General features: G+C 45.3%; 1 protein-coding gene across 1 annotated transcript; it reads right to left on the minus strand.

Moving 5' to 3' along the window:
- Positions 1-12,189: 12,189 nt before the first annotated feature.
- LOC123103058 (RING finger protein 10) lies at positions 12,190-21,457 on the minus strand. Its single transcript, XM_044524543.1, has 9 exons — positions 21,235-21,457; positions 20,355-20,398; positions 18,986-20,233; positions 18,804-18,892; positions 14,388-14,490; positions 14,210-14,314; positions 13,250-13,373; positions 12,714-12,872; positions 12,190-12,629 (listed from the first exon to the last, which is right to left on the minus strand). Exons 1-9 carry the CDS (start codon positions 21,401-21,403, stop codon positions 12,469-12,471), a joined length of 2,202 nt encoding a protein of 733 aa, XP_044380478.1. The 5' UTR covers positions 21,404-21,457; the 3' UTR covers positions 12,190-12,468.
- Positions 21,458-22,072: the final 615 nt, after the last annotated feature.

The following is a 22,072-nucleotide window of genomic DNA, read 5'->3' on the forward strand; positions in this document are numbered from 1 at the left end:
AGTAAATGCAGAGAGATGAAATGCAAAAAAGACGGAGGGATGTGATGGTTGCTTGTCCGTTTATTTTACCAGGCCACTTATTACTGGGAGTGGTTGGGTTTTGTGATATGACGGCTTTACTGCCGCGCCACGAGCGGGGTGAGAGGTGAGACTCCCGTGCAGCGCCGCCCTCTACACTTGTACTACATCGGTCGTGGTTTATTAGTCCCCCATTGAATTTGACTGAAGATTTAACTGACAAAATGTTAGTGCATGTCAACAAAAACTATATCGTTGGATTCGTATTTGAACATAGTTTTGAATGATATAATTTTAGGTGACATGCATCAGCATTTATCGTACTATATATAATGTTAGTTCAATTTTTGGTCGTACTAATCTATAGTAGTAAGGTGCCCGTGCGTTGCACCGAAGAGTGAAATGCATTGATCGGGGAGTTGTTTATTTTGACAAAGGATGTGGGGGTCATCTCATGTGTAACGGGTATCGATAGGTTTCTTCGGATATTATTTCATCTCTAGAGCTCACAAACATCCGGGTGAAATAGATAAAAAGGTATCTTTTGCAAACAAAAGCGTTCAACTGTTCAACCTGCATCCAAAACTTGTGAAGAAATAACACTTATTGTGCTTTGCAAGAAATGATCTTTTCTATACTATCTATACTACTATATAGTATACGAGTCCTGGATTGCACCTAGAGCATCAATCCTAGCCACTCATCTCCTAAATCTAACGGCTGATATTGGAGGGATTCGCAGTGAACAGTGCCTGCAGCTGAATCTACTTGGTTCTGGAACCATCGCTGCACCGTGTCATACCTTCCTGAAAAGAAGACCTATGCCTCCTCTACTATGCTGCAATTGTCAGGTTGTGATGAGTAAAAAAAGAGTTGGTTGTGAGCCGATGTGAGATGGTCTGGAGGAGAAACTAAAGTTGAAGTAAACAATTTGTGGGTTCCACCACGTACTTTTTTTATATTCTTCGAAAATTTCTGGATGACCGCAGGCAGTAGTTGCATTTTGTACTACCAATTAGTAAATTTCTAAACTCTATTTCGTGTGCATCAACAATATTTTTTTTGCTCGGAATTCATTTTTCAAAGTATTTTTTGGTGGAATCACACCATACTGTTAAGACGTGCATTGCACGTGCATACACACTAGTAAGAATTAGTTTTTGAGTATCGATTGTTATACATGTTGGCTACAGATGACATGGCACTTTCTTATAGTCAACAGTTGGCTATACTATTAAGTAATATTAACCATGCCCTTATACACCTAGACGGAGGGATTAAATCAGGATGACTTGCAAGCGGGCAGAGGAGATGTAAGAAATGGTTCATTGTAAGTCTTTCACCAGTACTGTAGTAAAAATTCATACATGGAAGATTCTAGACTAAACCATAAACGGATACACTTTTATTCATGCGCGATACTCCAATAGAGCAATATCCTGGATGGAAGTCCCCACATGCTTAGACAGCGGATTACATTGAGCGAAGACTAATGATCAACATTTAACTTGATAATGCGTATGTCCAGGTGAACCTCCTTGGAGTCCCCGTGCACCGCATCAGCGGGTAAAGGATGCCATGGGTTTTCCAAGTCCACATTGGCGGGATAGTCCCAGCTCCCCAGAGTCCAAGTCCGTTCGATGAGGCCGGTGTCGCCGCCCACGCGACCCGGAGGGGTAGTAACACTGACCACGCACCCGTACATCGGCCTCGTGTCAGTGTCAGCGTCAGCGGCGTCGCCCCTGACGCACATTACAGAGACGGGGCGGCGGCCTGCGCGGGCCTCGCCGGTGCCCACGATCAAGAGGAAGACGCTGTCGTCCTCCTCCGAGACTAGCAGGCGGCGGTGATCCTCCAGCGACTCCGGCATGGTGAACGGGTAGCATGTCTCGTACTTGATGTTCTCCGCCAAGGGCCAGCAGTGACCGCTGCACGCATCCGTGAGGTGATGCACCATGTCCGCCGGCGAGCCACAAAATGGCATCGGGCACTCATAGCAGTGGACGAAGGGCTCCTTGGAGGCATCGACCAGGCCGTCCATGAAACGGGAGTGGCTGTAGGGGACGTTGCGCCAGTTGAATATATGAGCAAGTTACTATGAGATTTAATCCGAATAAGCACAAAATAAATCATGACGGCTATAACAGAGATGAAACTAATCATGTGGACTAGCATAGTAGTAGGATACATAGTAGAAACATGAATTCTACCACGATTTCGAACAGGAAGGACAGAAACACATACGGTGCAACGGGAGCAGCACCGTTGGCGTTGAGGTTGTCGCCCATGTCCAAACACCACGTAGACACGGGCCCTGTTTGGATACTCTAACTCAGTTAGAGGTTAGAGTTAGATTCTAACCTTGAACTAGCTCTGAACTAACTCTAACCAAAAAGATGTTTGGATGGCAGGGTTAGATGGAGCGCAGATACGACGAGGCGCCTTCATGGACGGTGCGAGAGGGAGGGAGGAAGAGGACGAGAAGCTTCGAGGAAGTGGGGTGGGATCTGCCACGGGAAGAGCGAGAGAAAAATGTGTTTTTTAGTGGTCCCGAGAAGAACTAACTCAAATAAGCACCTCTTGGGTGGGTTAGATGGATCTAACCCAAACTAACCCTCCTGTTTGGATATTTTTGGGTTTAGTTGAGTCCAAACTAACCCAAACTAACTCTAACCCATATCCAAACAGGGACACGGTCTTTGAGCATGGTTCGTAGTCGTTCCACGCTCAGGCATTGAAGTTTGTAACTATTTTAGATTAGAATATACTACTCCTCCGGTGCTAGTAGTAGAGCAGAGTCCTACTCTACTACTCTACTCAAGCAAGTTAGGGCATAGCACTGTAGGGAGTACCAGTACTGTGATCACTCAAGCAAGTTGTCTGGCATCGACATGACCCTACGCTGCTGGTATGTGTCTCGTAAGTCAAGCGGCGTGCTGTAGTCATCATCACCTGTCCACTTCCCGCATCACATATTCGCTTCTCCATCTTTGTCCGCACATAATCTCGTCCAATCTTCCATCCCCGCTAAGGCGCCTCCCCCCCTCGTCCGAAACCCAAGCACTAACAATGGCAGAACCGAGCAGCGTCCGCCGAAAGAGTGGCTGGAATTCGCTCCCCACAGAGGTAATCAAGCTCATTGTTTCGCATGTGGACAATCTCAGTACCATGCAAGGATCATGATGGCAGTGCGATTTTGTTCATGAGGCAAAATTGTGTGTACACAGTGTACCATGCGTCTCTGCATGCACCATACCCTGATATGTGCCGCCATGCTCTGTAGCCCAAAGTAGGAGAGAGGGTCGCAAGTATCAGACTTCGACCTGCTGGCTGGAGTTTCCCCCGTCAGGCACCCATCTGGTTCAAGCCGTCAGCCAATCTCCACAGCTTAATAAATAGTAACGTCCAACTGAGCCAGTTAGTTAAATGCGTACACTTGGTGTAGTAGGATCTTTATTTAGTTTGATGCATACACTTGTTCTTTTTTGGTAGCCCTTTTGTAATGATGGCTGATGTTTGGCTTGGAAGAGAGAGCTGCGTCTTCACTCTTCTGGCCTGCTTACTGCTTCTGTTGCACCCCCAGCCCTGGTTGCTGCTGCTGCTGTTTTCAATGTACAATCAGTAGTATATTTCGTCTGTTGGTTGAATAAATGTGTTGTTAGAACGACAAACACAATGTTTTGGAAGTCGTTGCACGGTTCGATCCTTTAGTGCCCCGTACCGTACGTAGCGCATACTATTTTTCGTACGGAACACATTTTCCACTTGTTGATAACATGCAGCCCACTGATGAAGGCCCAATAGAGAAGCCCATAATTAACTGGAAGGGAGGCTCTCACATGAATCCGGCCCAGGTACATGCTCATGGTCCCCTAAACATAAATAAGTAAATAAATAAATAAATAAAGCTAAATGCTCATGCACCAGTTCTTTGGGAAAATAGGTAGCCCAGTATTTCTTTTTGAAGAATACCCAAGCTAGGCCTATTTGTTTTCTCCGAATTACTGGGCTGCAAATCTTTCAAGACGAGGAGGGATGCATTCCGGCCTGGCTTAAGAGTATGGTCAATGTCTGTTAAAAGTAATATCAAAAGGGGTTGAAAATTCCAAAAAAATTATAGCAAATGGGATATAAGTTTCTTTTTTTGTTTTTGTTCTTCACTGATATCTTATACGTATTTCATTGGATTTAACATGACATAGTACTAATTTATTTTTAAATTTGTTTTAGTATGGCTATTAATTTTTGGATTAAGAATATTTCGTTCCCCAGCAAAAATTTGCGAATTTTCAAAATTTCCCACATATTTAGTTAATTTTTTGACCCTGGTACTGACCAGAAAATGGCCAGCAATTCTAAAAATGGAAAACGGGCTGCAATAAATTCCATATGAATTAGAAAATGAGTAAAAATTATAAAAATAATAGCAAATGGGCTGTACACGCCACAGATTTCGAGGCTGACTTGTTTACGCAAGGCTTTGTCAGTGAACACACGATTCTAGCAGCAGTGACTGTTGGATGTCCATCCAACGGCCGACGTGCTTCTTCAATCTCTGATCTTCCTGCTCCAGCCGCCTAAACTAGCGCCGGCGGGACTGCCTGCTCCCTCCTCTTGTGGCCCGCTGTGATGCCGCGCAGGCTTCCCCGGCCCACCCTACTCCCTCCGCTGGCCTGGCCGCACGCAATCAACTGCCTCCTTATTACGCGAAAAAAATATTCCTCCCACTGACATCTGGGGCGCACCGGTTGGGAGGCTGACCTGTGGGCCTACTAAGTTGACGCGTACGCAGGGCTTGTCAACTTAGTCAACAAACGATTCTAGCAGCAGTAACCGTTGGATTTGAATCGAACGGTCCTGCTGCTTCTTCAATCGCTGCTCTTCTTGCACCAGCCGCCCAAACCAGCGCCGGGGAGACCGCCTGCTCCTGCCTCCAGTGGCCGGCTGTGCTGCCGTTGAGGCCTCATCGCCCCCTACTACTCCCACCGCTAGCCAGGCCCTGCGGCGACGGCAGCCTCACACCGCAGCCGAACCAGTGAACCCTCGTACTCCTCTCCGCGTGGGCATCCACTTCCGCGTCTTCCCCGGCTCCGCGTCGTCCCCTTCCTAGGCCTCGCCGTCGTCCACCGCCTTGGTGCTCTCGGCGCGGCGTGGTCAACTTGGTCAACGACATTCCATCGGAAGAGTACTGTACGTGGAGAGGCTGACAGCTTGGTCCACGGCCACAGCCCAGTTTTTTTGTGATTTGCCAAGTAAGTCGCTTTGTCAGGCCTGTTGGGCTGCAAATCTTTCAAGACGAGGAGAGCTTTCATTCGGCTGGCCGAGAAAATGGCCCATCAGTAATGAGAAATGGGTTGTACATTTTTAAAACACATCAAACCGGCAATTAGTTTCAAATATCTTTTTTTCATTTCGAGATTTTAAATTACATTAATTTTTATGCGTGGAGAATTTGTTGGATTTTATATTGATATACATTTATTTTTAAAATCAATTTGAATGTGAGTCAAAATTTCGGGATTAAAAACAGTTCGGACCGCACCGAAATATGCAAAATTTCGTATAATTTTTTAACCATGGTCACAATATGGGATGTAATGCTAACAAAAAGAATATGGGCTCCAAAAAACCTTAATAATTAGCAAATGGGCTGTAAATTATTAGAAATAATGGCAGATGGGATGTATGCTATTTTCCACAGATTTGAGGCTTTCCTAAAAAAAGGTTGACGCACAAGCAGTGACTGTTGGATGGCCATTCAACGGCCGTCGTGCTTCTTCAATCTCTGTTCTTCCTGCTCCAACCGCTTAAACAAGCACCGGTGGGACTGCCTGGTCCCTCCTCCCTGCGGCCGGCTCTGCTACCGCGCAGGCCTCACCGCCCCATCGTACTCCCATCGCTGGCCTAGCCATCCCTCTACTCACCCACACCTGCTGTTATTCTTCGGCAACGGCAGACGAATCAGTAAACCCTCGTACAATCGTACTCCCCTCCGCGTGGGAAACAATTGTCGAGTCTTCCCTGCCTCCGTGGCGTTCCCTTCCTAGGCCTCACCGTCGTCCACCGCCCTGGTGCTCTCGACGCGGCCTGGTCAACGTGGTCAACGACCGACATGCATTTGAAGTGGACTGTACGTGGAGAGGCCGACAGCTGGGTCCATGGCTGCACGCAAGGAAATGCCTCCTTATTACGCGCAAAATAATGATTCGTCCACCTAACATCAAGGACCCACTGAAAGGGCCTCTGTATTTCATGAAAAAAACGTTACCACCGCTGACAGCTCGGACCCACCAGCTATATCTTCGCACGCAAGGAAGTGCCTCCTTATTACGCACAAAAAATATGAATACTCCCCCTGTTAGCTGGGACCCAGTATAGTGGCAGGCTAACTTGTGGGCCTACTAAGTTGACGGGGACGGAGGGCTTTGTCAACTTAGTCAATATGCACGATTCTAGCTCCAGTGACCGTACGATGTCCATCCAACGGCCGTAGTGCTTCTTCAACCTCTGGTCTTCTTGCTCCAGCCGCCCAAACCAGCGCCGGTCGTGCCTCGTACTCCTGCCTCCCGTGACCGGTTGCGATGCAGCGGAGGCCTCACCGCCCCCTACTACTCCCACTGCTAGACAGGCCATCCCTCTACTCACCCACACCCCCTGTTATTCTGCGGCGACGGCAGCCTCACACCGCAGCGAACCAGTGAACCCTCGTACTCCTCTACGCGTGGGCATCCACTGCCGCGTCTTCCCCGGCTCCACGTCGTCCCCTCCTTAGGCCTCGCCGTCGTCCACCGCCCTGGTGCTCTCGGCGCGGCATGGTAAACATGGTCAAGGAAAGGCTTCCATCGGCCGTGGACTGTACGTGGAGAGGCTGACAGCTGGGTCCACAGCCGCAGCAAGGAAGTGCCTCCTTATTACGTGCAAAATAATTATTCCTCCACATGACAGCGGGGACCCACCGGACGGGCCACCGTATTTCATGAAAAAAACATTTGCCCCTGACTGCTGGGACCCACCAGCTACATCTTCGCACGCAAGGAAGTGCGTCCGGGAAAAAAAACGATTCGTCCCCCTGACTACTCGGACCCACCAGCTACATCTTCGCAGGCAAGGAAGTGCCTGACAGTCGAGACCCACCTAGTCGAAGCGTACGTAGCGTTGTCATTCTGGTCGTGAACGTGTACGCACATATATACTGGTGGATGTAAAGGCGCGCACGTGTCGTAGTAGAGGCGCGTACGTGTCGTAGTAGAGGCGCGCACGTAGCATGTACACGTACGTATAGCGGCCAGGGTGCAAGAAAGAAAATACGGCCACGTATGTGTACATACGGGCGGGGTCTCAAATGCCTACTTGCGCATACGTACGGCCAGGGCTCGTGTACATGGCTGGGTCGGAATGGAGAAACAGCATCGTCGTCGTATTCATGGGGAGGCAACGGAATGCGTCGTGTTCATGGGGAGGCAACGGAATGCGTCGTGTTCATCGGGAGGCAACGGAACGCGTGGGAGCCAACCGGCTGGGTCGGAATGGAATGCGTGGTCGTGTTCATCGGGAGGGCTTGGACGGAACAGGCGATGTAAACGAGGCATGAACGGGGTCCTGTTGATCGGGAGGGGTCTGGTGTACCACAAAACGGAGGAAACGGATCTCCTACGGTCAAAATGGGGGTCCTGTTGATCGGGAGGGGTGTGGCGTACCGCAAAACGGATGAAGCGGACCTCCTACGGTCAAAACGGGGGTCATGTTGATCGGGAGGGGTGTGCCGTACCGCAAAACGGACGAAACGGACCTCCTACGGTCGAAACGGGGGTCCTATTCATCGGGAGGCGTGTGGCGTACCGCAAAACGGGACTCCACGGGATACTGTTCATCTCCACCGTCGACCTCCTCCAGCCTCCACGGGCTACCGTCGACCTCCTCCAGCCTCCACAGGCTCCTGTTCATCCAGCCTCCACCGTGCGCTACTCCATCGGCTACTGTTCAACCACCCCTCCACCGTCTACTATTCATCCAGCCCTCCACACCACGGGGTCCTGTTCAACCACCCCTCCACGGGCACCCCTCCACTGTCTACTGTTCATCCAGCCCTCCACCACACCACGGGGTCCTGTTCATCCAGAGGCAACGCCACCGCTCACTGTTCATCCAAACCCCCCGCAACGCTCACTGTTCATCCCAGAGGCAGCATCGATCGGCTTCAGTTAGAAATAGTAGCGAAGGAATCGCTCGATCGGGTTCAGTTAACAGCCATCAATCAATCGCTCGGGTTCAGTAACGCGTAGCCTGCAGTGCAATCGCTCAGGTTCAGTTAGAGCCCAACGCCTCGCTCGGGTTCAGTTAGAGCCGACGCCTCGCACACACGCGCGTACGTGTACGAGAGAAACGCGCATCGCTCGGTCCCGACCTCCCACCGTAACCGGGAACTCCCCGAAATTTTCCTCCCCCCCCGCTTCTACCACGGTTTTTTCCATCATGAACGGCCCAAAGAATGTCATGCAGCTGCGTCTCCGGCCCGCCCAGGACGAAAAGCCCATTTTCTGTCATGATTTTTTGTCATAGAAGTAGGAGCCCACCACATCTATGATGATACCGGGTTTTGTCACAATTATCATCATAGAAGTGTCATATGTATGACAGAAAACAATTCGTTCAGCCCAAAATGTCATGGATGTGTCTTTTTTTGTAGTGCATGTTGTCATCAATCACCAAAACTACATCGAGAGAGATATGCCTTAACACCTTCTTGTCCCACTTTATTGTGGTCTATTTCGATGACATCTTGATCTATAGCAAGGATGAGACTAGACACTTTGATCACATTCGGAAGGTGCTAGAAGTACTAAGGGAAAATGAGCTCTACTTCAACTTGAAGAAAATTGTTTTCCTGCAAACACAACTTCTTTTCCAAGGATTTGTCATAACATGTGACAGTATTCATGTTGATGATTCTAAGGTTGAAGCAATCCAAGAGTGGCCAACTCCGAAGACCATTTCTGAGGTAAGAAGTTTTCATGGCCTTGCAACTTTCTATAGGCGATTTGTGAAGAATTTCAGCACTATCATGGCACCAATTACCGAGTGTTTGAAGAAAGAAAAGTTCCAATGGACAGAAGCAGTTGAAGCTAGTTTCAACGAGATTAAACAAAAACTATCACAAGCTCTTGTCTTGGTACTACCTGATTTCAACAAGACTTCTAAGTTGGAGTGTGATGCAAGGGGGGTAGGCATTGGAGCTGTCCTATCTCAAGAAAGGAAGCCCATTGCTTTCTTTAGTGAGAAGTTAAGTGAAGCTAGACAGAAATGGAGTACCTATCAGCAGGAATTATATGTCGTTTTCAGAGCGTTGAAAACTTGGGAAGTCTATTTGCTGCCTAAAGAGTTCATTGTTTATAGCGACCATCAATCCTTGAAGCATTTTAGAAATCAAAAACATGTTGACCGCATGCTAGCAAGATGGGCAGCATATTTGGAGAGGTTTAACTATCTGATTGTGCATAAATCTGGGATAACTAACCGAGTGGCTGATGCTTTGAGTTGTCGTGCATGCCTCTTTACTTCTTTTGAAGCTGAACTTCCAGGCATGGATCAAATAAAGGAGTTGTATGAGGATGATGAAGACTTTGGCCATGTTTCGGTGAATCACATCAACGGCCAGCCATTAGGTGACGACTATTTGGTGTAGGATGGCTATCTCTTCAAAAATGACCGTTTGTGCATCCCAAGGAGTTCTCTGCATGACAAACTAATTAGAGAACTCCATTCAAGTGATCTTAGTGGCCATGTTGGACGGGACAAGACTATCGCTAACCTGGAAGCTCACTGCTTTTGGCCACAACTAAAGAGAGATGCTGGAAAGTTTGTTCAGCGGTGTCCCATGTGTCAAACCTGTAAAGGCCAAGTCTAGAACACATGGTTATGCATGCCTTTGCCTATTCTTGTTGCTCCATGGGAGGACATCTCTATGGACTTCATCTTGGGCTTGCCAAGAACAAGAAGAGGAAGTGATGTTGTATTTGTGGGCATGGGTAGATTCTCTAAGATGGCTCATTTCATCCCATGTTGCAAGACAATGGATGCTCATCATGTGGCAAACCTATTCTTTCGAGAAGTGGTCCGACTTCATGGAGTACCAAGGTCCATCATCTCAGACCGTGATAGCAAGTTTCTTGCTGCATTTTGGCTCACTTTGTGGAAGCAATTCAACACTGAATTGAAATTTTCTAGCACTGCTCATCCACAAACAGATGGACAAATGGAAGTGGTGAACAAGTTTTTGGGTAATTTGATCCGTTGCATTTGTGGATAAAGAAAGGGGCAATGGGATTTTGCTTTATCTCTTGCAGAGTTCTCCTACAATAACTCCAAGCATAGATCCACGGGAGGGAGCCCTTTTTTCCATTGTCTACACTAAAGTTCCAACACATGTGGGGGACCTGGTGAAGCTACCATCAAGGGGAAACTCAAAATCAGCATTGTCCTTTCCTGATAATTACACTGAGTTATTTGAAGAGATTTGCGGTACTTTGGAAGCACAAAATCAGAAATATAAACAACTTGTTGATTGCAGAAGGAGGCCAAAATCATTCCAAGTCGGTGATAAGGTGATGGTCTACCTCCGAAAAGAGATGTTGCCTTTAGGTGTTAAAGAGAAACTTAGACAGTGAAGGTATGGACCCCTCTCTATCGTGAGGAAGATAAATGATAATGCTTATGTGATAGATCTTCCAAGTGACATGGGTATATCTAACACTTTCAATGTTGCGGACGTGACTCTCTACCATCCAGAAGAAGCGCTTTATGAAGATAACTCAAGGGCGAGTTCCAAACAACCAGGGGAGAATGATGAGGAACACTAGATGAGAAGAAAGAAAAACACATGCCAGATCAGTTTGGCTACTTCTAGATGCCTCCACCCTAGTGTAGTATTTCTTTGTTTTCTTTACCCTGCCCGCTATTTCTAGAGTTCTCTAGTTATAAGTAGTTGTGAGTAGAGAGATGAATCCTAAATAATGTTCTCTAGAGTGTTCCAGCTATAAGTAGAAGTATGTGAAGGCTTCCCAAAGCCCTATAAATAGAGGTCCTCACCTCTACTTTGTAAACCATACTATGTAGCCACTACCTATAGTAGAACTTGTTCTTATCTAAGATCTTGGAGTAGATCTTGTGCTCTAGGAGTTCTGGATTGAACTCTTGCTGCCATATCGACCTACATTCGTCTCTAGAGCGATATCTAGCGCAACACGTTGAGGGCTTGTTTGGATCACATGATTAGAGAACATATGAATTCAAAAAACACAGGAATTTGACGGGATTGTAGGTACAAAACAGAGGATTACAAAACAGAGGAAAACTGCAAGAATGGTCATTTGGATGGAATACTGGAAAAACACAGGAAAAGTGCCTCGATCCTACGTGAATCAGTGTAAAAAAGAGGTTATAGTGGATGTTGAAATTCCTATATGATTGAGGTGTAGGAATGCAATCCATAGGGATTTTGGAGGTGTAGTTCCTTTGATCCAAATGGCTTCTTTAGGAAAAAAATCTAATGAATTGGAATCCTCCAATATTCCTATGAAAATCCTTCAATCCAAAGAGGCCCTGAAGTTGTTCCTTCAACACTTGTGATGTACACATTGTATCAGCAAAGTGCAGTTGCTCCTCCACAACCTTTGTGTTGTTTCACTTTTTCTCTTTTTAATTTTTCAGGCGGACTAGTCGCGTAAAATCTTTGGTCTTCCCCTAAAACCAATGAAAAAAAGTGAATCAAATTATCCTTCTCTGTCGATAGTTCATGGCCTATTAGAAGTAGAAGGTGCTATGGTGCAATCTTTACCATTAGAAAAATATTGCAATAATAATAATTCATGTGATTGATAAGAGAATTCCTCAGTGTGGTCTTTTGAATTGTGAGGTACCATTACAAGCTTAATATAAGAGAGTTATTGCATTATTACATGATTCGTTTTTCAAATCATTCGGCTGCTTAGTACTCACGAACTATCAAGGAGCTGGAGAAATTGTTGGAATTATATGAAGGAAGAAATTGTTGGAATTCTAGGAAAGAATCCCAGGATCTACCACTTGGCTTATGTGAGATATATTGATCCCTCCGCACAATAATTTGCTTCTCGTATCAACAAATTAGATGTGTCAACCGTATAAACAACGATCAGTGAATAAAAATCTCATAAACAACCATATAAACAACGATTACCACGATGTTTTACCATACTTGGTGATTTTCCTAGTTTCGTACTGCATGTGTGGGCGTAATTATTTTTCCGTGCGGAGAAGGGGGGAGGGGAGGACTCGCATCACAAAAATAAAATTAGGTATGTGCAAACACCAACACCCCTTTAACAGTATAATAAGAAATCCAACTTCTGCACTATACACATTGTTCATGAGCTATAAAGGAAATGGTAAAATGTTTTCCAGCATAGCGTTCCTCTAGTATCGGCGGCCACCACCGGTCGATAAGAGCACCTTGGTGCGCTTCTTGCCCGCCTTTCCGACTCCATTTGGTTTAGGCGTCTCGACGCTGCTGTCCGCAGCAGCTCTGGTGGAAGATAAGATGCTGGCAAAGGACACGGAAGACGCTGATACCGGCCCTGCACAACAAGCAGCACAGTTATGCGAGGATTTTATTAGTACAGATTACATATATAAAATGACCTGGTTATGGTGGGGCGTACCTTGATCCCTTGTGATTTCATTATTGGCGTCTCCAGTTTCAGCTCTCAGAGGAGGCGAGTCTTGCGCAGACGCGAAACCAAGCCGTGTAACATCGGAGAAAAGTTTACGTTCACCGGCCGGTGGACTCGTTGATGGTCCAGCAGCATTATTTCCCAGAGCTTCAGTGAGAAATATCCGTGTGTAAGGCACTCGTGCAGAATTGCAAACATGAAGAGAACACAAAATGTTGGAATATCGTAGTATGCAGTACTACATACTACCTCCATTCACAATTAAGATGTTCTAACTTTTTTCTGAATAAGATGTATATAGACACGTTTTAGTGTGTTTGTCCATTCACTTCACTCCGTATGTAGTCCATATTGAAATATCCAAAACTTCCTATATTTGTGAACGGAGGGAGTATATAGAGAAGGAATTTCCTTTATCAATTCCAATCTGGCTGAGGTTGGGCCAAATTTCTAGATGTCGCCCATGGTGAAGATATATCAGTTCTGAACATAACACAGGGTATATAATGAGCTACAAAATTTACCTTCAAAGTCATCGAGAGAGAACATAACATCGCTCTGAGTACGAGAGAAATTTGTATATTCAAAACGCATAGCAGATTCCTGCGCAGCAGCAGCTACTTCGGCCTTCACCCTGTCCTTTTCTTCCTAGAAAACAGTAAGAATGTATTGTCATGCATGAGACATCTAAATATTAGATCGATCTTATTCCTGGTAAATTTAAACTCGTCAGCTTCCATCTAAGCAGTAGCAGGCACAGGATTACCAGGATGGATGTTTGAAGTTTTAAAATATATTGAGCAATAAATAAGAGGCCTTTTTGTACATGTCATTGCAAAGATGACTGATAGTTATGTGCCTTTACAACAAGTTTTTCATAGTATATGTAGCAGCAATGGTCAAAAACAAAACATTTTTTAGCTTCCCTCAACTATGAGAAAAGAGACGCACACACAAAACCATTGGGTGTACCAATTGTACTCTTGAATATACTCTGGTTGCTTCAGAAACCAATTTCACAGAAATGGCTACCTGCCAACTACTCCCTCCGGTTTTTCACTTTAGGTTTATCTTAAGTTACACTTTATAAAGCTTGACCAATTTTAAATTAAAAATGGAATACATCAGTATTGTTTGTAGGGCACCTTTTACCAAGCTAAACTTAGGTGGTACATATCCCCATTAATTGATGTTGTATACTTGTTAAGTGCAGATATCTCCTTTTCTTTCATTCTTTTTTCTCGACAAGATAGAGACTGAAAATCAGATGCGATAGTCCAGGCAGCGGCTGTATGCAACAGGAGCCGAGATCCAAAAACATGTAACACTGTTAGGACTCGTCGTTGCAGTTCCGAACCCAATTGCTACATAGGAACTCATTTTTCCGAAGTTAGACCGTCACAAATAACCACAGATGCACAGGATGCTGATGATTTTTAACAAAACAATATAAGCATCAAACACCAAGCAATAATAGATCAGACCTTCTTGGCAGTTTGCATTCTTTGTTTCTCGCGCCTTTTGATTTCATCCATGAATGGAGCCAATGAGATAGGAGGTAGCATATCACTCAGGTCAATTTCGCAGAACTGTAACGTTTGCATCATAAAAGGTCAGAAGAATAGGATCAAAAGCAAGACTAGATTTGCGCACAAGATTTACCTGGAACGTTGTAGTTAATGAGAAGTGGCTTAAGAAGCGGTAGCGTTTTCTTGAAGCCTCGGACTGTGTTATAGTTTCCAACTCCAAGATTTTTCCAGTCACTCTGTACAAGGTGGGACAGTATCATTAGAGAACACAAGCAGCACTCAGAACTCACACAAAAACACTCTCCAACCTGAATCTGTTATCATACTAGACATACAAAATAAATCAGTTCACATATAGAGACAACACTAAAACTAAATAACCACTCCAACTTTATAAACTGAAAAGCACAAACACCTTTTGATTTGACCAAAAGACCGCATACAATTTCTGCACAAATCAAGATCTTCAAGCTACTAGACCAGTAGGGGGAGAAGCCCCTACTGATTTTTAATAGAGAAGGAGATGTGAGACCCGTGTAAGAACCGAGGTTCAAACCCGCGCCGGCTAGGAGGCAGCACTGCACTATGAACACTGAGCTGAGAGCTCATCCACTTTGAACCGGGCAATTCTCTTCTTAATTAATCGATGAGGCAAATCATTTGCCTCCGTTTCGAGAAAAAAAGATCTTCAAGCTACTAGCATTGCCTCACTGGACACTGGTGAAGAGCTAAGAAGCACAGACACAGCTAGAAGTGCCATATGGCCGTCCTGGTATGATGGGACACAAGGACACGGGTGGATACACCGTGATACGCGTATCCTGCAGTATCCCACTCTTTTTGAACTTTATAAAAAGCAAAAAAAAAATTTACAGGATACCGCCTAGATACGGCTTGGACACGACTGGGACTCGGGAGCCCAATAACGGCCCGATAGAAAACCAAACATCGGTATGGACCTGTCGTAATAGAGCTACATTTGAGTTTAGATCACTTAAAACTCCGTTTGAATTCATATTTTCCACTTGTGCTCTTCTATGTTACTGGGCAGGTCTGATGAAGCAGGAGGATGCGTCTGATCTGAGGACTGGGGGGATCATGCTGAAGAACAACGCTTGAAGGCTGATGCAAATCTGTGCTACCGTGTACCAGGAAGATGGGGCTCGTTGATGGATGACATCTTCTCCGTCTCAGCCTAGGATATCAGTTTGGTTCGTCTATCCCCCCTGCGTGGGGTCGTTCTCTTTTGATGCTCACATGTGAGCGATCTATCTGTGGTCTAAAACTAGACAGTGCAGTGGTTTGGTGGTAGTGATTTAGTGTAATAGTGTCGTCTGGTTTTCGCCCCACAGTGAGTAATCTCGATGGCGAGTCCTCGCGGTGGGTTTCCCAGCGATGCTTGAACCGCTTTCCTCTTTCCCGCCTCATTTTCTGGACATTGATGTATTTCCGTTATGTCGCAGTAATGGAAAGGGGTAATGCCCGATTCAAAAAAAAACATCAGGCAGGTTCCAACGTTCCTCCACCTCCAGCGATACAGAAGACAGCCTTGCTCCAGCCTCCTCCGCCGTCGCAGGGACTCGACGCCGCCTGGACTCGCCGCCGCCGCTGCCTGGACTCGACGCCGACGCCGACGCCGACGTTTCCCCCAAGCGGCTCTCCCGATGGCAAGTGTCTTACATTTTGAAACGGAGGGAGTAACACAGTAGCCATATGTAGCGCCGCACTGCTCCTATGTGTTGTGTGTGCCTTTTTGTATGTAGCATATGCATAAATAAATGATGCAGCGGTTTGTGAAACACACAATGCAGGGTAACCACAGCAATCATATTTGACGCTCCTATATCGCCTCCAGCTCCCTCCAGCGATTGCCTCAACCCCCACGATTTGTTTTCAAATCCATACCCCACCTCCTCCCTAATTTCTGGTTTTTTACTACTGCACCGATTTTTTGGCCATCATCACCTTTCCTTTTACTTTTCTTTCCTTGTTAGCACTTGCTCGCCCCCAGTCGCAACAAACATGTATATCTCCTAGATCCCCGCCTTCTCTTCCCGAAGGACGTCCTCTAAGCCGACTGCACTCGCTTCTCCATCTACCCCGCCTACCAGTCTCTCCCTCTCCCAAACGTAATACATGTCGCCGTCACTGGTGTCTCCGCATCATTAAAGCACCATCGGCACACCTTGCTAGAAATTAACTACCAGAGTACATAACATTTTACCTTTGATTACCGAAAGAAGCATGAAGTTACTTCATCAGCACTTGCGCAATTAATAAAGGATTCATTTGTTTATACATGTGTGTTGCATGTCACCATCCCTCTTCTATGGCAGGAGTAAAACTAATATGCACCAAGGTGTGGCTCGTATTTGGGCAGGGTTCATGAACATTGGATCGGTAGCACTAAGGCTGGATTCTGCACCACCCTCATGTTCAGGTAATATAAAGTAATCATGTAAGTGTTTGCTCCAGTAATTGATACATGTTTCTAATCTTGTCTGGGTTTTTAACGATGGGTCACCTGCAGCTGATCTTTGTACGTGATTGTAGAATTAGGATCCATGTGGCCTCTCGTCGCCTTGATCGACAACCTCTCCAACCGCGTTGGTAAATTCATTGTGGCTTGTGTTTTCCAGTAACTTTTTCCTCTAATCCAAAGGTCGGAAGGCAATTTTAGATTGGTTATGCACTTCTTCGCAAGCAACCTTTCACCACAAGCGAATTTCTTAGGTTTGCTTGTGACGAAAGGCATGATACTCACCACATAGAACAATGACCCATGAAGAGCCCATGATGCTGGATGTGCCGCCACTGCCCACTGCTGCCTTCCTGGCTCACACAGGCGGCAACAAGGTTAACCGCCAACACTCACTGCTACCGTCCCCGCCCATGCAGGCAGCAATAAGGTAACCACCAAGGTCTGGGGGTTTGGCTGGGAATTAGTTAGTTAAACTGCGGAACAATTAATTTTGTGGAAGGAAGATAATCCTATGACCGAATACCATGATAATAACTATTTTTGCATGGACTCCAGTCTCCAACCTTTGATCTAGCTATGTTGGCCTGATATTTTTACACCTTTTGTAGGTATTGTTCGACAACAGAGCATATCCTCCCAGCTCAAGTTTATTGAGGTGCATAATGAGTGGCCATTCTTCGGCAGGGGTGATAAGCCATGTCATAGATTTGACAGATGCAGAAAATATGACAATGAAGCAGACATGGAATAGGAAGGAAGGGGCCTAGAGGGTTGTGTGAGATGATAGATGCTGGAAAGTGGGTGTGTTCCACATAGCCATCGTGCATCAGTCATTCAGTCAACATGTGGAGAGATATAATGTGATAAGAGAAAATTGTTTGATTAATTGTTTAGTTATTTACTATATGTTTTATTGTCCCGTGACACGGGTATTTAGCTAGTTTTATATGTTTTAGTCTTAGAAACTTTGTTTAGCATCTGTCAACTGCAAGAGTTGGGGCTTCTCTGGAAAAACGGATTCTATAGGAATTTCATACAATTAGAATCATGTGTATAATTATATGATCATATATATGAGTTCTTCATTCCAAACATTCGCAGTGTGCACTAAACATCATGTTTTCCTTACCTTCGACTTCGGGCAAATCCAATACAACATGTCGCTTTATATCTCTTTTTTCTCTGATCAAGAAACATTAGCATGTAACTCTTCTGGAGCATTCAAACATCTACGACTCATGGACACCTCTAGGTCTGGCATGTTGTTGTAGGCCCAAGCACCAGAGCATGTCTGAAACAACAACAGCATTCACGCCACATGATTAAGTGATGTCTCGGGTTTCTAAGGTTGATAAAACTAACCCAACCTGGGAGTACAAAGCCACTAGGCTCATGGACAGTCACTAACCCCTCCATTAAGAACCTATTTCCTGCCGCTACATCCATCCTCCTTTCATGTGCCAGCAAGCTCCCATGCTACCAATGAGCAATGTTCCGATTAACTAACCAATTCGCCTATTTAACCCTACTCATCCTGATTAAGTGATGTCTCGGGTTTCTAAGGTTGATAAAACTAACCCAACCTGGGAGTACAAAGCCACTAGGCTCATGGACGGTCACTAACCCCTCCATTAAGAACCTATTTCCTGCCGCTACATCCATCCTCCTTTCATGTGCCAGCAAGCTACCATGCTACCAATGAGCAATGTTCCGATTAACTAACTAATTCGCCTATTTAACCCTACTCAGCACCTGACTGGTATGGTACCAGTTACCGATATCATGAATGTTTCCAATGAGAAGGGAGCCAAAACTTGGTTTGTAGACTGGTTACCAGATCAAGCAAAATGAATTATATTTGGTGCAAAATCTAATACCTCAAAGTTCTAGTAAGACTGGTTATCAGATCAAGCAAAATGAACTCTTTCTGGTACAAAATTTAATATTCCAAAGTTCATCATTAGGATGCAATTTAACCATTACAATAGTTGTACAATAGCAATAAAATAATGACAACAGATTGTCTGGGTTTCCAGACTTTAGGGAATAAAAAAAATCCTATATTACCTTGGTGGAAGCATATCAGAATTTCCAAAATGGTTAAGAAGGCATTTCATGTTCAATGGATGAAGAATTAGGTGCTGACCATCAATCACCTGCAACAAGATTTTAAAATTAAAAAATTTGTAAACACCAAACCTTGAGCACTTGGAGAATCAGCATCACATAGTCTCAGGCATGACACAAACCTGGTAAAATGTGTATGAGTCTTGTTCATTTGAATCAACCGCAACAGCATGTCTCTCTTCCATTTTTTGTGGCGCTCCCTTTTTGGAGTTAATATATAGGGGTGAAACAGAAAGCCCTGAAACACCGGTAATAATATCTCCATCTGAAAGAGGGGAGAGTTTATGCCCACTGTTCGTATGTGAAGTTTTCGGATTATCAGAGTTCTTCAATTTGGTACTAGAGATAGGAGAGGAGCTATTTTTTAGAGGACTGCTACTGTAATATCTGAACTCAGACCAGTATTTCATCCTTTCTTCCAGTTGCTCCAAAGCAGCAGAAACATATGGAAGTTTCTCCAAGTCATCAACAAGGCCTAAGTCAGCCATCTGCAACCAATTACTGAGATCTGATTTTGCCCCTCTAACGGAGAGCGCAACATCAGATGTCAGAATGAACTTGGAGAAAACATTGCAAGGATCTTCATCTAAAGAAGAATATTCACTAGGCGAATTCCTAAGAAAAGGAGTGAGTGAATTTTTTGACCGCCCCAGAAGTGCGAAGGTCACATTGTCGCCAATATGGAAATGCTGAAGTTGAGTGACAAAGATGGTGGTCAACTCTTTTGCAGATATCATCATGAAACACAGTGGGCACTTCTTCCAGCACTCACCTCTGTAATCCTCTTTACCCATTAGTAAATAATGCAAAATGCATGGAAAGCAATAGATATGACCGCATGATGTAATCTGCGGGCACAGCGGGCTTTCCAAACAAATTGGACATCGCACCTCAGAAGGGCTACAATATCTTACACAGATGATATCTTCCCACTGGAGCATCTTATCAGGATCCATTGAATCAATCTGATAATTTCCAGTATCCAACACAACGAACTTAAAATTTGCTTGGAGGAACAAGTCCTTGTTGTAAGGCTTAATCTTCCTTTGCCTTCTCGGTGGATATGTTCTAGGGCCATGAGGCTGCGGTCGAGAAATAGGATCATACTGGAAATTCAGAAGATAATTTGCATTCACAGCCTGATTCTTTCTAGAAGCCATCAGAGCTCCATTACCCTGAAGTCCATCAGAACTATGGTCAATCTCTAGGGACCCCACCAACTCAAGTCTCTGAACATCTGCCTGAACTGAGCCGCCACTGTGCACTGTGAGACGCAAACTCCCCTGTCCAGAAGACTGGCATTCAGAAACATCACTAACCTCTTGGGCGTACGGATCATCCTCTTGACCAGATATTCTAAATCCAACTACCTGGGATTGAATTCATTCGCATGGATAAGCCAAGAGCAGAAAACAAAGTTGTTTGTACATAAAACAGTTAGCTTGAATTAAATTAAACTAAAATTATTCAGATGTTCTTAAATAACTATACCGCTTGGGATGTATCAACAGATTGTCCGATAAAACCCACTGAGTCTGCAAAATATATCCTCTTGTTAGCATTAAACTGGAAATGGAAGGTTTTGAGATAGTGAAGGCGGGGCTAATACCATGAAAGAAAGACAACTGTGGGGCATATGCCATGTAGACAACTTATGAGACTGAAGCAGATAGTTATCAATCAGCATGCTGACACGAGACATTATCAAGAGTCGATGTGATAGAAGTAAGAAAATCAAGAACACAGCATCACTGCACAAGGAGCAAACCAGCTAACATACTTTGACTGAAAATATGAAATATTATTTTACACCGTTTGCATATGAAACTATTGTTCAGTATTATAGTAATTAAGGTTTCCAAACGGCAGTCTTATGCTCATGGAGAAGCATTTGATGTGTGTATATTGGGGTACGTGTGAAGCAGATGGACATGCTAATAGCCTTACATAACAGAGACCTCATAGCCTACAGCTAGTCGTATGAACGGAGCACCTATGCTTCACAGAAAATAGCATCATCCAGAGCAATAATATGTACCTGAATTCCTTAGAGGCTACCGTTGAGCTATCGTATTATACCAAATGGAGAGTCAAAAGCTCAGTTTAGCACAATCCCCAGAGTCAAAAGCTCTAACCCTAGAGCTAGAGACTTAACTCTCAATCTATCAAATACACTGTAGGTACAGAGGTACTACCAAAGCTTTCACCCGAAGCACGGGGCCAGTCCTGCCGAAGTAGTAATACCTAACCGCAGCCTGGTAGCATCTAATCGACCAGTTAACCAATCCAATACAGATCTACCCACAGCACCCGCCAATCGATGTACGCATGGAAAGGAAGGAGAGTGCGAAAAGACCGAGAGAAACTTCACCGTTGCTTGCGCCGTCCCTGCCGACGCCAGGCGCGGCGGCAGAGGCCCGAGGGGAAGAGCGACTGCCGCGGCGAGAGGCGGTGCCATGGCGAGGGCTGGGGCTAGGGTTCGAGGCGCGCGGAGCGGGCGGGTGGGATCCTCTGGTGGATTCTGTAGGGGAGATGGACATGAACCCGCGCGGGAGCTCGTGGGTGAGTTTGGTCGGCGGCGCGGGGGGGGGGGGGGGGGGACACCGGTAACTCCGGCACGGGGTAGGAGGTGCGAGCCTTTATACGCTTTGTTTCCTTGAAAGCCATTGTGGCGACTTTATTCCATTGGCATATGCCGTTTGCTTTGCGTTAATATCACATGTACGTTGTACGTAATGGACATATTGTAGATCACTCATTGCACTGCGCAAAAATCAAATACGACCGAAAAGTGAGAGCAATTGTACTATGAAACTGTAACTCATGTAGTTGTTATAGTGCTATATATACCAACCATCACATTTGGTTCATGCAACTTTGGTTCTCAAACCAAACACACGCATAAAGAACATCTAGGTATGTAAGATGGTGTTGATATAACCTAATCCGCGTGAAATTCTTAGTTTTGTATGACGTGAAGTGAGTGGTGCACTCTCGGGGTCCCGCCTTACGGTCCAGTGGGTCGACGTTCTGTCGGTCTTTGGAGCGACGCCTTTAGACTCAGAGACATCGCATTTAGCTACAGTCACGAGTGGGGAACTCGATACTCGACTCGTGATATGTTGGAGGTGCATTTTGGATGTCGTGTTGTTGCTTTCTTCTTGACACATTTCTTTTCTAGTGCTCTGACATGTGGTATAAGATCATAC

Source organism: Triticum aestivum, chromosome 5A, assembly GCF_018294505.1.
Source record: "Triticum aestivum cultivar Chinese Spring chromosome 5A, IWGSC CS RefSeq v2.1, whole genome shotgun sequence".
NCBI lineage: Eukaryota > Viridiplantae > Streptophyta > Magnoliopsida > Poales > Poaceae > Triticum > Triticum aestivum.